At 40.6% G+C, this 16,682-nt stretch overlaps 3 protein-coding genes across 4 annotated transcripts in view; 2 read left to right on the forward strand and 1 right to left on the reverse strand.

The window, feature by feature from the left end:
- LOC118431816 (protein Asterix-like) overlaps positions 1 to 1,564 on the forward strand; it is a 35,043-nt gene extending 33,479 nt beyond the window's left edge. The window contains exons 3-4 of one of the 2 annotated variants that reach the window (XM_035843199.1): positions 915 to 1,012; positions 1,337 to 1,563. In XM_035843199.1, coding sequence (XP_035699092.1) covers positions 915 to 1,012; positions 1,337 to 1,403 — 165 coding nt within the window. In that variant the 3' untranslated portion in view covers positions 1,404 to 1,563. Of the gene's footprint in view, positions 1 to 914; positions 1,013 to 1,336 lie in introns of both variants that reach the window. The other variant, XM_035843200.1, reaches the window with a different exon arrangement.
- An 895-nt stretch (positions 1,565 to 2,459) lies between these two features.
- LOC118431813 (eukaryotic translation initiation factor 2D-like) overlaps positions 2,460 to 16,682 on the forward strand; it is a 56,509-nt gene continuing 42,286 nt past the window's right edge. Inside the window, exons 1-7 of the mRNA XM_035843192.1 lie at positions 2,460 to 2,515; positions 4,109 to 4,299; positions 4,770 to 4,853; positions 5,543 to 5,633; positions 6,026 to 6,133; positions 6,305 to 6,627; positions 7,136 to 7,253. Coding sequence (XP_035699085.1) covers positions 2,460 to 2,515; positions 4,109 to 4,299; positions 4,770 to 4,853; positions 5,543 to 5,633; positions 6,026 to 6,133; positions 6,305 to 6,627; positions 7,136 to 7,253 — 971 coding nt within the window. The remainder of the gene's footprint in view (positions 2,516 to 4,108; positions 4,300 to 4,769; positions 4,854 to 5,542; positions 5,634 to 6,025; positions 6,134 to 6,304; positions 6,628 to 7,135; positions 7,254 to 16,682) is intronic.
- On the reverse strand, positions 7,273 to 11,905 carry LOC118431812 (tripartite motif-containing protein 3-like). Its single transcript, XM_035843191.1, has 4 exons — positions 11,844 to 11,905; positions 11,065 to 11,583; positions 10,242 to 10,610; positions 7,273 to 9,897 (listed from the first exon to the last, which is right to left on the reverse strand). The coding sequence occupies exons 1-4, from the start codon at positions 11,872 to 11,874 to the stop codon at positions 8,276 to 8,278; spliced, it is 2,541 nt and encodes an 846-aa protein (XP_035699084.1). The 5' UTR covers positions 11,875 to 11,905; the 3' UTR covers positions 7,273 to 8,275.

Below are 16,682 nucleotides of genomic sequence, written 5' to 3' on the forward strand. Positions count from 1 at the left end.
ATATAACTTATACAGGATACACAGTGACTATAAAAGCCAGCTTGTTCAAGGTAATGTTGAACTTTGTCCCCCCAGAGTTTTGAAGTCCCTGATGTTGAACTGCCCACTGTACATGTAGAGGTCAACGACCCTGGAACGGGCGCGGGTCCAACCTACCAGCCTCCGGAGGTCGTGGAGATGTTCAGTGTGACGGGAAACCTGGCGCCGCTGTTTAGAACTGCAGGGATTAGGTAAGATCTTACACTCACTCCCTCCCTCACTGCCTGCCAGCGTTCATTGATTCCCCCATCTTCTGAGCTTACTAAGTCAATCAAACATGCATGCAGTTCAATGTTGATGTGTAATGGCTGACTGTCAGTCACTTATTGTCAAGGAGTGCCAGGAAGTCCATGTGCCACTGTCTCTGTTGAGTGGTGGTTTGGTGTCTTGATATACATTATATATATAACTGTCATTAACTGATGATCCTTTTTAGTTTTTTTTTATTTCAGTTCTGTACATATACAAATGTACATGTAATTTTCTGTACCAACACAGGTGAACTTATATGTTGATTAAAACTTGGCAGCACAATGTCTTGTTCTCCCCTGGGCTTACCCAAGGTAGTTACAGTCTGGTACTCCTATATTGATGACAGAGCATTTCTTTTATGCTTTGTAATATAATTCATTTATTCATGAGAAGTTGAAATTGGCCTGCAGGCTGCTTTTTATTCAGATCATGAGGGAAGTAAGTAGCAGTACAGTGTAGTTATTAGTAGTATCCAGTATTTGATTATCCCTGACACAGTTGGCTATTCTTCAAAGTTCACACCATATGCTTCCAAGCAGCTCTGTCTAGCCGGTTCATCCTCGAAATGCATTTCAATATCAAAATGAGTATCATTCTCCATTCCATTTGTCTGTTTGCTCCAGATGAAGTGGTGTGCCTGGGCTGCTGTCTACTGTGCCTTCATCAGCTTCACCAACTCTAGGTCATCTGAGGACACCAAACAGATGCTCAGTAGTTTCATGTGAGTTTCTATGGATAGTGGAACCTTCTGTCTTAATGATAATAGCTCTTATTCTTGTGATGTACAACTACTTTCGTCTTCCGCATTGTCATCATCATCCACCAACGAGCATGCACAAGAAGTTGACAACCCCTTAAATTTAACCCCTTTAAGATATGGTAAACAATGCATTTCAAGTGGAATTTGAGCAATCCTTTCCTATCATTTTAAGCTAAGTCTTACAGTCATCTAAGCACCTCTGAGAGTAAGATATATTACAATATACATTTTGTATTTTTAATGTATCTTTAATTTAAATGTTTCATTTCCTCCTGTCCTGTACAGGTTGTCCATCTCAGCAGTAGTGATGTCCTACCTACAGAACCCCCAGCCCATGCAACCTCCATGGTGACACAAAATCAGCTGTGTAGGACACCCGACCCTTCAGCAGTAGCAACAACAACACAGCAATGGCTTCAAACTCAGCCTAACATGCAAAGCCTGAATCTTTGCAACTATTGCTTCTTTGCCAACAGTAGAAGTAGTATCAGTTGGACTCATGGCTAGATATACAACAATGTCATTTAAACTCCAAACCTGCAGAATATGAACTGTCTGAAATTGATATATTTTGTACGACATGCTTTAGCAAACATCATCTGCCTGCCATGACGATCAATTGTGATAGATTCAAACCTTTATCAACATTTCTTATCAATTCTTATACTACAGAACCTTCTCATATTTTAGTGCTTGGTTAACATGTTATTTTTTATTTATATTTAACATTTTATTTATTAGGGAAATTTATTACAAAACTTTAATTGTAATGTCATAAACATGTGTGGGTGACATTGTAAACCCTACAATTCTTGAATTGTTCACATGTCTCTTTTTAACTGAAATGAGTGGTAGTTAATCTTATTACATTGTATCTCTGTCTGAAAACTTATTAGTTATCAACGTCTTATGATATCAAACAAGATGAAATGATCAATACATGAATAAATCTGTTACAAATGTTAATGTTACAACACTAATTATATATACTGTGTAATCTTGGATGAGACTTTGCAGCAAATAAAGATGTTACTCCCACTGTTTTGATATGGCTGATGTCTACTTTCATTGTATACAAGACAGAACTTAGAGATTTTACATTTACATATTCATTCACTGCAAACTTTACTGTATTATGGAGTACATCTTCTAAAATGTATAAATTCGAAAGTGACCCGCTAATTGAGTGTATGAAGAGTATCATGAAGAAGATGTTCAGAGACGTAACATACATCCGCACATTGAAAGATTTCTACATTGTCAAGCAGCACCACAGCATTGTAATGGGATAATCAGGTACAGGTCATAGGTTGACAGGTCAAGGGTCAGTGATTGAGTCAGACGTGCACACGCGAAAAAATATAACAGGATAGTTTCAACTTCAACACGCGTCGCCTTGAATATCAAGATGTTCCAGAAACCCTTCAGAGTCAAGTCCAAGACGGTCATCCGTGGGTCCGATAGGTAGGGTTTATGTAGATATTTTTATTCCCGATATTCTGATGCAACAGTTGCAATGTATGTATGCGGGGAGGGGGGCGGAAGATTGTTCGGCATTTTGCATCATATTACGCAACCTTTTACTAATCGTTTTAAACGTTGAATAATGGAATAGGAACTTTCTACTGCAGCAAAACTACCGAGGTCACGGGTAAATTTCTCATCACTCGGTTTCCAGTGATGAAGTCGCGTCGTCACTGGCTTACCAGTGGGGAATATTTATCGTCACTAGTTTTCCAGTGATGAGGAAACTTCAGCTAGTAAACCAGTGACGACAAATATTCAGTTTGCTGAAGAAAAAGGAATCATCGTTTCAGTTGAGGGGATTTGAAAGTTAGCAATTAAAGTTATACTATCGTCGCCTCTGCAAGTCCTCACACTCCCGGACCAAATCTAACAGTAACACAGCTATGGCGACATGTGAATTAGGGTGTTTTTGTTGCACATCGAACTCAGCAATAGAACGTTCTAGTGCTATTAGAACGTGGTCACTGGAAGCCCAGTGCCGAAATAATTTCATCACTCGGTGTCCAGTGCCGAAGAGTCACCGATCACTGGAAAACCCAGTGAGGAACCGGTGACCTCGATGGTTCCGCACTCTGTGTCCAGTGACGAATGACGTTCATCACTGGGCCCCGAGTGACGAGCGGAGTTCATCACTGGGTCCCGAGTGACGAGCGGAGTTCGTCACTGGACACCGAGTGACGAGTCAAGGTTCATCACTGGAATTCCAGTGCCGAGATAGCCATTTTTAATATCTTTTCGTCACTGGAAGCCCAGTGAGGAACCCGTGACCCGCGTAGCCTTGCTCTACTGCAGGGAAAGGAAAGGCAAGGAAAAACAATTCTTTTCCTTCTGTAGCTGCCTTTCTGAAACACAAATTCTCTACACTGCTTCGTACTAGCTATCAAAATACCACACCTTGCGTTTCTACAACTTGATCAAGTTTGACAACGTAAAATGACGTCCTTTAGATATCAAATATCTCTGACACACAGTCAAACCTGAAAGTTCTTGGTCTAACTTAGGTTTGCCAAAGTTCGTTAAGTGCAGTGCTACCAGAGATTTCAATTTCAAAGGGCATCAAATCAGTTTGTTTAAGATTTCTTTACATAAATGATTGATTGATTGATTAACATAATAAGTGACAAGCTTTGGAATTTTCAAAAGAGTAGCAATGGATATCTATTAACCTATATGTAGAGCTGCAATATAACTTGATAATGAAGAAGACAACAGATATTTTCCTACTCTCTAACAATCAATCTTGCGACTATTCAGGAGGAAACTTCGAGCAGATGTAGGGAAGGCCCTCCCCTCACTAACAGAAGCCCAGCTGCAGGAGCTGGTACCCACCAAGGAAGACATGTCCACCATGAAGATTTACATGAAGTCATGACAGTAACTTTTGTTTATTTAGAAGGAAGCTTCGAGCAGATGTAGGGAAGGCCCTCCCATCCCTAACAGAGGAACAATTGTCAGATTTGTTTTGTACACAGCGTTAGCAGGCATGAGCTTTGTAACAAGTCATAACTAGTAACTTTTGTCTGTTATCAGGAGGAAACTTCGAGCAGATGTAGGGAAGGCCCTCCCCTCCCTAACAGAAGACCAGCTACAGGAGCTGGTACCCACCAAGGAAGACATGTCCACCATGAAGATTTACACACACTCCGGCAGGAACGTCACCGTCTACTGTCTGGGCAACAACCCTGTCTTCTTTGAGATGGACAAAAATGTCTTCCCTACAGGTTAGAATTACTTCTTTTACATTTGTAATACTATATAAAATGTTAGCCTAGAGATTTACTTCTTCTTCTTCTTGTCCTTTACATCCTGGCGGACGGTCAGTTCATGAGATTTACTACTTTTTTGTATATTGAAACAAGTTTAAACTTGGACCAAATGAAGGAATGTACATTTAAATGGATACTATGGGGAAACCATATCTTGGAAATAATGATCCTAGGCTTCCTAGCTATGGTAATGTTATACTGATATAGAAAGGTCAGACTAATTGTACCTGAGTTGTACAATGCCATATTTGTACAGATGATAAGTATCTAATTCTAAGAGTTTCTGACACAGAAAGTATAATTAAAGATGCTGTCTACAACTCAATATACACATGTAATAGCATCAGTTATATTGAGAATTTTGCAATTTTGAATTATATGTCAACGTGTGACAAATCTTTCTGCACCTTTTTGCTAATTTTCAGTGTACAGCTTGTGGAGAGTACCTGACATGTTACCCTGTCTCACCACCTGGCCTGATGTACTCAAGAACCTCTGTGGAGGGGCAGGTCAGTTTCTTAAGTTCTCATGGTTCCTTAAGAACCTGTGTGGAGGGGCAGGTCAGTTCCTTAAGTTCTCATGGTTCCTTAAGAACCTGTGTGGAGGGGCAGGTCAGTTCCTTAAGTTCCCATGGTTCCTTAAGAACCTGTGTGGAGGGGCAGGTCAGTTCCTTAAGTTCTCATGGTTCCTTAAGAACCTGTGTGGAGGGGCAGGTCAGTTCCTTAAGTTCCCATGGTTCCTTAAGAACCTGTGTGGAGGGGCAGGTCAGTTCCTTAAGTTCTCATGGTTCCTTAAGAACCTGTGTGGAGGGGCAGGTCAGTTCCTTAAGTTCCCATGGTTCCTTAAGAACCTGTGTGGAGGGGCAGGTCAGTTCCTTAAGTTCTCATGGTTCCTTAAGAACCTGTGTGGAGGGGCAGGTCAGTTCCTTAAGTTCTCATGGTTCCTTAAGAACCTGTGTGGAGGGGCAGGTCAGTTCCTTAAGTTCTCATGGTTCCTTAAGAACCTCTGTGGAGGGACAGGTCAGTTAGTAGCTAAGAAGAAAAAGTCAGTATTCCCATTGTGTTCTAGTAAAAATATGCTTGGCTTTGTTTGCTAGTCCTTCTGGTATTTGTTTGCCCTAATTAGCTGACACTACAAGTGCCATTACTGTGTCATTACTGCATCATTACTTACAACACTTTGTGTACTATTCAAACAGACCTGATGTTACCAGGGGTGATACCAGGAGAGGAGGGGCTGCCTGTGATTGAGAAGAACAGCCTATGTGCCGTATCACTGCTGGGGAACAGGTAAGAGATTACCTCTCCTCCTACAACTTTGTTGGATAGGTTGACATGTCAAACAGATTTCCTCCAGAAGTTGTGGTTTTGTGCAGCTACTAACATGTCCTGCAGATTAATACACTGTAAATATCCTTCACCTCCTGTATCAGTTCATGAGTATTTGTGGATTTAAGAAGAGCATACAGTACTTCTTACTAGTACATATTTACTGGTGCTTTCCCAGCTGGTGACACGAACCATGACCTGTCAAACTGGTCAGTAAAAGGACTAACACAGTCATGCTCTTCAAACCCAAATTCCTTGACCCATGCCTCCTAATCTTGGTCCTGACCTGTGACTGTCATTCACCTGCAACCGCTCTATGAACGCCATAACTCTTTACTCTTGCTGTCCTGTAGAGCCCCCATTGCAGTAGGCAGGACCACGATGTCATCATCTCAGATGCAGGAGTGTGGAATGAAGGGGAAGGGAGTCACTGTGCTGCACACGTACCTGGATCAGCTCTGGTGAGCAACAGTTTATACCCAAACACTCTCAAGATACCTTCCAGGACAAGATCGTCTGTGTTGATAATGCAGAAATTGAAAAGTTTCCTAAGAAGGTAGAGTTAATACTTCAAGATAGAATTAACTCAAGATAGCCCAGGTTACATTCCATTAATTACTCCTCCTGTTCAGGGAACATGGTGACCAGACCCCCCTCCCCACCATGGCTACCCAGCAGTCCTGTCCTGAAGGTCATGTGCCTGACCTTGACTCAGGAGATGCAACATCAGAGGAACAACTGCAAGGACAACTTGCTGCAGAAGCCTCAAGCACCACGGACACTGTACCTATAGAAAAGCTGGTCTTAAATGATGACCTTGGTGATGAAGGTGACCTTGAGAAAGTAAATGACCTTGATACAGAGACTACTGTAGGTGGAGTGAAGGATGATGGGAATGAATGTGGAGAGGAGGAAGGAGAGACAAGAGATGAGGAGGATGAGGTATCTCCTGTCGGTAAGACAGACCAATTTCTCTCCCTCTCTACAATTCATCCCTGCCAAGTTTACTTTACAGGGACTATCACATAGATGTTATTGAACCTTTAAGTGTTTTCAAAAGTAGAAGGTACATGTATCAACTTCATGTTAGTGTTGAGGCTAGTAAATGAAATAAGACAACAGCTGTAAATGTAATTAAGCTCCATTAAATTGTATCTGCCACTTTGAAAAACAGTGAGAGATCTCTGGTGCAGCACACCCCATGTATGCACAGTGTAGACATACAGAGGTGCATTATTATGGGAGATTTGTAGGGACACATTATTTAGGGTGAGGGATATACGTGACCTGGCAGAATTATGATTAACTTTAAGTTAGTAGATGTTAACTTCTGTTGTTTGACTGATCTGTTTTGTGTTAACGTTATGTGATTCACAACTCATGTGTTACTTGGCTAAAAAGGCTATAGGATGACTTTTACCCTAAGGCTTACCTTTACCTGCTGCATCCCCCCCCCCCTTCAGACCAGATGGACTCCCTCCTGTACCAGTGCTTCCTCCACGCACTGAAGACAAACGTCAAGAAGATTGACCTTCCCCTCCTCACCAGTAAACTCCTTAGAGGTCACATGCAGATTTGTTGGTGAGTAAGACTTCACATAGTTACCATAACTTAAGGATCAGCAAATTTGATGGAAGAATCAAAGGTTTGCATGTAAGATTCTTTTTGAACAGTGAAACCTAATATTGATCAGAGAAAAGTTATGTATTTTTTTCAATTTATAAAAAGGTAGAAACTGTTAAGTTGAATCTTTGCTTTGAGATTTTGAGATTTGTGTATATAAAGGAATCATGAAATATATCTTGATGGCATTTTAAACTTCACAGATGATGCATAGATAAACTACAAGAAATAAAGGGTATTATACAGTGGGGATTTTTGACAAGATTTTACAGGATTGTTTATTCCTTCGTTCCTTCAAACCCTTTTAAGTTTGTATTTCCTACTGGTACATGGGGCAGCAAATTTCCTTGCTATTTCAGTAGCACTGTTACAGTCACAAGATACACAGACACAAGGATGGCAGCAGTCAGATTTATTTTTTACTACAACAACACAACAACTGTAGCCATTCATTCTGGTCCATAAACTTGTAAAGTTTGAAAACTCAGTGTCAGTAAAGAATACTTTTTACACTGTTACACAATACAAATCAGCTTGCTGATAGTAGATGAACCCATTATATACTAATCAAAAATATTTGAACGTCTTGCCTAAAGAAGATTCTTGTAAGATTTCATTTGATATTTGTATAAGCTGCTTTTGTTTTAATTACTGCTTTGTATATGGATCTATAGAGAGTAAACTTTGGATACTTGGATGCTTTATTCAACTCATTAGCTATCATACATAATTTCATCATAAAATATGTCATGAATGTCTAAGTGGAAGTTTGGAAAACTCAAACTCAACCAGAAAATTGTCAACCTCAACCAGAGTGGTCCCCAACTAAAATGGCTAATTAAAGAAGTATCTGGTTATACAACACTTATCATGCTTTGTTTCAGTATTCTTTCTATCCCATACCATCTTCAGCGGGCTTGTTAGGAAATATTGTGTTCCCGTACCTAGGATGTTCTCACTCACTAGGATGTTCTGTACTGTTACATGTATCTGTACTTCCTGATACAGTGGTCACCAGGATCAGCTACAAACACATGTCCATCCTCTGTCACAGCCACACCATGGGGGTTGATGAGTTTGTCCCCATCACTACTGATGGTTGAAACCCAGATGCCATTTGGGTGGAACACATGAAGCTTCCTGCCATGTTCTACACCACCTTCACCAGAGTTATCTCCTCCATTAGCCAGAACTATGTTCCCCCTGCTGTCAGCTGACACACCATGAGGACCCCACATGTCCTGTGGCTGTCTGCCCCACTGACCAAACTTGTGTTTAAAGTTCAGATTCTTGTCAAACACCTGAACACGGTGGTTTCTTTTATCTGCCACAATGATGTTATCTTCTTTATCCACACAGACAAAACGTGGCTCATCAAACTGCCCCTCCCCCTTCCCCTGCCCTCCCACCTGTTTCACCAGTGTCCCATCTGCCTCAAACAGGAAGATGCTGTGTTTGTCTGGATCAGCTACAACAACCCTCCCATCCCTCTGTACTGCCAGGCCATAGGGGTCTATGCAATATTCACCCAGAGGAAATTTGTGTAGCAGTTTCCCTGATGGTGAAAATTTCGTCACTTCATACACAGATTTCACCACTATGGTGCCATCAGTCTGAACTGCAAGTCCTACAGGGTTGATAGTAGGAAATGAATGACAAAATTTCCCACTCAGATCAAACACCTGAACACGCTTGTTGAAAGTATCAGCCACATACAGCCTGTCCCCCCTGACTGCTACATCTACAGGCCTGTCAAACTGCCCCTGCTGGTTGCCCTTCTGCCCAAACCTCAGTACAGGGTTGTTACTGCCCACATCTACAGTGAGAGAACCCAGGTCCTTCATACCCCCCATACAGACCCCCAGTGAGTGTTTCCCTGACTCCAGAGGTCTCCACTCAGCACCCCAGACCCTCCTAACTCTGCTGGTTTGTCCCTTCCCTGCAGCTAGTGGGGGGCTACTGTGTGCTGTAGTCTGTATCAGGGTGGCTTTGCCCTGTGGTGAGGTCACCTCTATCTGTGGTGTAACATCCCCACTTGTAAGATCTGCAGTGTTGGTTGTGACTGTGACAGAGCTAGGCAGACTCTCTACTACCGACTCCTGTACAGCAATACTGAACCTACCAAACACAGGTACTGAGAAGGAACCTCCAGAAACCTGGGATAGGCTACAGGGTTGGAAGGACACTCTTTTACAATCATCCAAACTCCTAGTTTGTGTTTCCTGCAAGGAGAGTTTCTGGAGCGTTTCTTCTATTTGTTGCTTTACGATAAGAAGCTCCTTTTCATTTTTACAGTCTAAAATCTTTTGAGAGAATGCTACCTTTTCCTTGTTCTTTCCAAGTTCCATCTGCAATCTCTTTTTTTCCTGAGTCAGTTCCCCTTTTCTGTCTCTGTTGACTTTTTGTATGTTTGTGATTACCTCCTGCCTTTCCAATTTGAGTTTGGAGATTACCTGCTTGTAGTGCTGCTGGATTTCCTTCTCTACTTCCTGACAGTTCTGTTTGATGGCTGTGAGTTCCCTGTCAATGTTTTCCATTCCCTCAGTTATCTTGGAGATAGCTTCTTCTGCCTCTGCTTTGTACTTTGGTGCAATGTTTTTGCCTATGGTAGGAAAGAATAATTATTGGACCACTCATACAAAACATGCACCTTATTGTTAGAATCTTGAACTTCTTTCATTAGATGACAGTCAGTGACATAAGAAGAACACATTATTTTCACACATTCAGTGATCACTATAGATGTATGTAAACGAAAAGCCCCCAGCAGTTGCATACATTACACAATTTGCCTACGATGGGATCTCCCAACAACCCCCATTCTGATTTACCACTGTGTGTTTATCCTGATATTGGCCCATGCATGATGATAACGTTAATCTCATTTGAAAAGTGATGCTAAAAGCTCACTATCTGCTCTTCCGGGTAAAGAAAAAGAAGTATTACCTTCCGACAAAGTCATCTGGCTGCCAGCTGATGCGTAGCCTGAATCTGATGACAGAACGCTTCCTGACGATAGGGTGCTTGCGACAGACTGGACACTTGCGACAGACTGGACACTTGCGACTGACTGGACACTTGCGACTGACTGGACACTTGCGACTGACTGGACACTTGCGACTGACTGGACACTTGCAATGGATCGGATGCTTCCTGCCCTTGTTTTCTGTGTGATCTCTAGTTCTTCTGGCTGTCTGGAAGTGCCCAGCGATGCCAGGTGTGATGTCACCTGTTCCACCTGCTCTTCCTCAGGGAGCTGTGGCTCACCTGGGACAGGTTGGGCAGGTACATCAGCTTCCACCTGTCCTGTTGCACCTGTCAAACCAAGTAATTTCATTTTCTGAATTTTGAAAAGAACAATTTGGTATCTAATCACTAAAATCAACAGAGTGAACATATGCCAAATATTATTTGATATTAATAGTGAGCTGCCAACTATTCAGTTGCACCTGTCAAATCAAGTAAGTTCATTTTCAGTTTTTTGTAAATTTAAAGCACATTGGTATTCATTTCAAGAATTTTGTAAAAGCAAATTATAATTGGTATTCATTTTCAGAATTCTTGTAAGAATATGACTTATTTTTAGAACTACATGTACATGTACTTGTAAAACCACACTTGTAGTCAGTAAAATCAACGGACTGTCAGCGTATGAAAAATATAGTGTTGAGTAATAGGCCGTATTAGAATCACTCCCTTCCTAAATTTTCCAAGACACACATGAATCTTTGTAAAGCAAGCAAATAGTCTGAATTGATTGAATGAGTACCTTTCCCAAAGTAGTCCCTCCAAGCTCTGTAGTCCTGCTCCAGAACCAGAGTCCTCACCACCAGCTGGTCTCCTCCCTCCAGGCTCTGCATCTCCTCAGTCATCAGCAGCTCAGTCAGGCTGTCAGACAGGCGGCCGCTCGTGCAGGAACCCCAGAAATGGGCAAATTTGGGCTCAGACTCAAACGTCAGAAACAGGATCACACAACCTCTGTATGTACTCACTATGATGGCATGTTGTTGTTCAATTTTGGCCTGAAGCTCATCAAACCTTTTCTCCAAACTTTCTTGGGACAAAAAGGATTTTGCTTTCTTTAGGGACTTAACTTTTCTTTCTTCGTACATGTAAAGTGCCTTAAGCTCTTCATCCCTCATTCTAGTCTTCAGTTGGAGAACCTGCTCATTTTGATATACTGTGGTCAAAAGGTGTGGATTTGGAATGGTTAACTGGGGTTGTTCTCCAATCGCTATATCAAAACTCCCTTGGAAGCCTGGGTAGATAGCCAGGGCCATGGGCATAGCTGGAAAATAAAGAAACCTGTTTTTTCTCTGTTATATTTAAAGTTTTATCACATGTTTGAAGTACAAAATGGAACATTGGGCATGCATGTACATGTACCTTTCATTTGTCCTTTCACCATCTTTTTGGAGTCTAGGGTATCAGTAAGTGTCCAAAGGAAACAACATTTAGCCTGTAATGAACAGTTACCGGGCACAGTTACTCTTCAACCCACACAATGCAGGATGTTTCTTGCACTTGAAAAGTCATCCCTATACTTACGTTGCATGAGGGTGTGATGGGGTTCACTCATGGGGGGTGTCTGTTGTAGAGCTGCTGCTGCTGCTGCTTGTGCTATATACAGATAACAATCAACACAAATAAATTGAGATTTTGGCAATTTTTTTTCATTTAGGTAAAGGTAAAGGCAGTGGGTTGTTATCTACTGCCAAAGTGTTTATTAACCAACCATCAGCTTCCACCACATTTTACCTCTCCAACCAAAGTCAGATACAGTGAGTTACCCATTTTTACACCTTGGTCAAGCGAGGAAAGTCATCTTGATGTTAAGTGCCTTTCCCAAGGGCACATGATTGGTAGCACGACAGGATTTGAACACTTTTGCTAATACCTTCATTTCATTGATACATATATTGGAAACTTGGAAACTTTATCTTATTGTGACTTAAAAAAGATGTGGGCTAGGAAGTTTGGTCAAGATTCTGACATAAACAGCTTCTGGATAAAATCAGTGCTTTACTGGAGATACAATACTGGAAAATAAATAATGCATAGTATAGACATCCATTCAGTTTGTCCAACACAATAAACCTAAAATCCTTTTTACAATAATATTACACCTACAGTTATTTGGGTATTAACTGTTCCTATAGCAGTTACCTGAGCTTACATATATGTATGTGCAGTGGTTGGCTTTACTCATCTATAGTCATGATCATGTAGAAATTGTTCAGACATACCTTCAGATTCTGTCTTCTGCTGTTGCTCAAGTTCTTCAGCTTCCTTGGCCAATCTTCCTTTCCCCAAACTTTGTAAAATCTGTATAAGTAACTGCAGATTGCCATATCCAATCTTATTGTCGGCCTGTAGCATTATAAAAATGTCCAGAGCCGTTGCATGTTGCACTCTTGCTACTGACAAAATTTCAGCAGCAAGCAAGTTCCGTAGCTTTTTTAAGTCTTCATCCGACAAGTTTTCAGCAATCTTGTTGTAGAGCCGGGTGAGGGCTGGGAGTTGGGCCATGGTTGGTGCCTGGACACAGCAAGGTTTTCAGGCCTATGGAAGTGCAGGTAGAAAATGATTTTGAGTTGAATCAGTCTTCTCCTTGTATGGAGGGCACAGTCCTCATTTTAGGCATTGATATTGTCAAATATATCACATTAAGCAGTGAATTGAGTTCTCAAGAACACAGACCACAAAACTGAAGTTATAAAAAATAATGTCATAGTCTCATTCATTAAAAAGCTCATCTGATTCGTTACAATGTGAAAAGGACAATGAGTTGAAAAACACCATGTTGGGCATCATTACTGGTGAATACTAGACCTTTGACCCTTACAATATTTAGTAGCTGTTTTTCTTATAGTACAACCACATTAATCAGAGACTACTGTAATCATTAACACGTGACAGGTACAGTACAGGAATGTTGTCATGAGAAACTCTCAAGACTGTTTTTTACAAGACAAGTAGAGAAAACCCACCTTTTCCCTGCTAATGTTGAGTGTGGACCCTGGACCTACGCGTGTACCCTTAAAGCATGCCGGGATACCTGAGTTAATATTAACTTGATGCTATTTCCTCAATCAATATTGTTAACCAGTCTGACCCCCCAAGGTCGTGTGTACACAGTCACCCGCCAGACTTTACCAGCTACTGTTGTGGTCTAATTATCTGCTGTAAGTGTGCAAATATTTAGTATTTAGGTGCAACTCCAGGACTTTATTTATCTATCAGTATCAGCATCATTGTTCACCGTAGCACCTCTCTAATAGTATATACAAATGTATTGTGCAGTTAGTGTTCCTGTTGTAAGAGAGCACCCTGGGGTAGAATGTACTCTCCAAGCAGAGGTTTGGCTTGGCTTTTTTTCTCGGGTTTTCTATTTTGTGCCGTTTTCTTCATACGTTGTAACAATTGTCAAAAGCAACCAGAGCCAAACCTCTGCTTGGAGAGTAGATAGAATGGTCAAGCCCAACAGCATGTATGTGATTGGTTCTCAGGTTGAATCTGCAGACATCTCAGGGCTCAAAAGACTTTTTTCTGCATACATGAACAGGTGCAGGTAAAATTGAAAATCTTCTGCCCCAGACAACTTTTATCTGAATTTAGGAAGCATGGATCATACAAAAATTGTTAAGGAACCATAATAATGATTGCTATTTTTTCTTTACTTAATAGGTGGTAACAGTCAATGCAGCTAATAACAATCCACATACACCTACATCATAGCACATTTATGTATAAAACCCTGTACATGTACCCATGCAGGTTAGGTGCATGTAGACACCAGAAATACCTGCACAGCTCCAAGTGTACTAACATTATGCAGGTGGAATTTCTGATTGCAAAAATACAGTTATTTACCTTGGGTAAATGTTGATAACAAAGTCACCTGTAACATAATCTGGCTATTAATCTATTTCTGTCATGTTTGATCAGGGTAGCCAAACTCAGGGGTGGGACCACAGCTTTTAGCAGTGGGACCCTTGTAATGTATCCACTGTTAGTACCTTTTCTCAGCAACACTGAGTAGATCTGCTGAAGAGCAGGTTTTATACCCTACCTAATCATTGATATGCTATGGAGGTGAAGACAAAGTTTAGTCCAAACAAATTTATGACAAAGTCAAGACAAGGTTGATGGTCAGTGACCCTACCTCTGGACTAAGAAGTCATGAGTTCCAATCCCAGCTGTGTCACTCACCTGGAGTGTAAAGTTCAACTTAAGGTCTCATTGATGTATTACTCAGAGTGGGTACCCTAAAAGAGATCCGAGCCAAAAAATAAACGGCTGCATGGACGCGTGTTTTTATCGTGAGAAATTCCCTTTTAGCTAGCGGAACTGATCTCAAAAGTTAGATTGATGAAAGCTTGTTTGTAACTGAAGAAATGAGGTGTAAAGTTTTGCAGCCGCGCGCTAGGTCGGAGGTACACAGTCCTGGGTTCTGAGTGGTACGGTTGTACACAAACAGCAAAAAAGTGCCTTTTGGGGGGATTGACTAATCATAGTTTGCAATTGCTATAGAAAACCTATAGTATGTATAGTTGACGTTGACAATTTTTTCCCACGATAAGGGTAAATGTGCTCAACATAGAATGAAAAATCTGCTAAAATTTTACATTATGATAGCTTCATCATGAACGCGCCCATGTAAACCATGATTTATAACATTATACATTTATAACATGAATTTTAGAAGTCTATGGGAAGAAAAAACTCATCAATGAGACCTTAAGACAGGATATGAGCCATGGCCCTCTGTTATTACTAACTTTTCCCCTGTACAATGAATCCTGTCGATGTCACCCGTCTCTCCAGCTGCCCAAAACTAACTCTGAACACAGGAAGCCAGCTATGGTTGTGTAAGTTTGTCGTGCTTTAGGCCTAGGAAAAAAAATGTTGTGTTTCCTGTAACAGTCCTGAAAAAATTAGGGTCGGTAGGTAGGGTTAACTTTTTTTTTTTTTTTTTTTTTTTTAGACATGGTACCTGGCTTGAAAACTGGCAACACATTGGCCAAAGGCATTATTTCTTAAGCTGGCAACTGTGGTGGTGTCCATGTCAATATCTATCCATACACTTTGTTACATAGAAATGTACATTTACATTGTATGCTTCTGATGTCATCTTGCCGGCTCACAATCTTCATCTTCTGCTTTAGGGAAAGCTATCACTTATACACAGAAGCAAACTAACTCTTATACAAGGATATAAATTGCCAACAAAACATTGGGCATAGGTTCCCCACTAGGATCCCTTACCGAGGGCCAACAGTCTAGTCTGCCTTCAAGCTCAACAAGTGGAACAGTATACACAACTCCAAGTCATGTATTTCCTGCTTGGAACTTGAGGCATTAGTTACCATGAAAAATGTAGAAAACATTGGGCAAAGCATCCTAACTTAACTTTTATCATCTTGATCATGTTAGTTAGAAAAAAAAACATCAAACTATTTTTAAAAAGAAGACACAAAAAAGGTGAAAACATTGGGAAAAGCAGCCTCATATAACTTTTATCATCTTGATCATGTTAGTAAAAGAAAAATAACATCAAAAGCTATCAAAAAATAATAATCTTATCTTACCCTTAGGCTACACCAGTTTAATTTGTTGGCTCTCGGATTTTTTCAGAAAAAAATTGGAGCGACAGGGCAAAAAAAGAAAACTTGCAACAAGCTGGGGGTCAGGTCCAGAGGTCCAGGCTGGTAAATCCAGACCAGACCCCATGGTATATATGTGCTAGAAATAGTTTACCAGTTATAATATGATATAATACATTTTGTTCTGGTTAACTATTCAATTTTGATCTTATCACATGGTTAACACAAAACATCTTAAACAGACCAGTAAATTTTTTTGAATTTCTTTACAGAAATACAGCTTTTGTATTAGTAGAATTTCTACTTTGACTACAACAAATTTCATCTAAGTTTAGATTTTTTTAAAGAAATACAGCTTTTGTATTAGTAGAATTTCTACTTTAACTACAACAGATTTTATCTAAGTTTGCCTATAGAAATAAGAATAAAAACCTTGCTGGAATTATTGGCTCTCTGAGTTAATAAAAATCTATCCAGACTAAATCCATTTCATGGTCAACTGTTGCAGATGGAAAAAATTACAAATACTTGCCCTCCCCAAAAAAATACATGCCCACCCAAAAGTACTATCCCATAAACCATATATTAATTATCTTTTTTTGTTACATGTACAATTGTTTGTTAGCAAAAAAAGTGTGGCAATAAAAATTATTGCCATGGCGCCGGTGAAAATCATAACAATCCGTCGACTCCTTCTTGAGCTATTCCCTTTCAAAGTCTGACACCAAACCTGTCCTGCAGTTCCAAAACAAGCCGCTGGGGGGGGGGGCAAACCTATACC

This window comes from Branchiostoma floridae, chromosome 15, assembly GCF_000003815.2.
Source record: "Branchiostoma floridae strain S238N-H82 chromosome 15, Bfl_VNyyK, whole genome shotgun sequence".
Classification (NCBI taxonomy): domain Eukaryota; kingdom Metazoa; phylum Chordata; class Leptocardii; order Amphioxiformes; family Branchiostomatidae; genus Branchiostoma; species Branchiostoma floridae.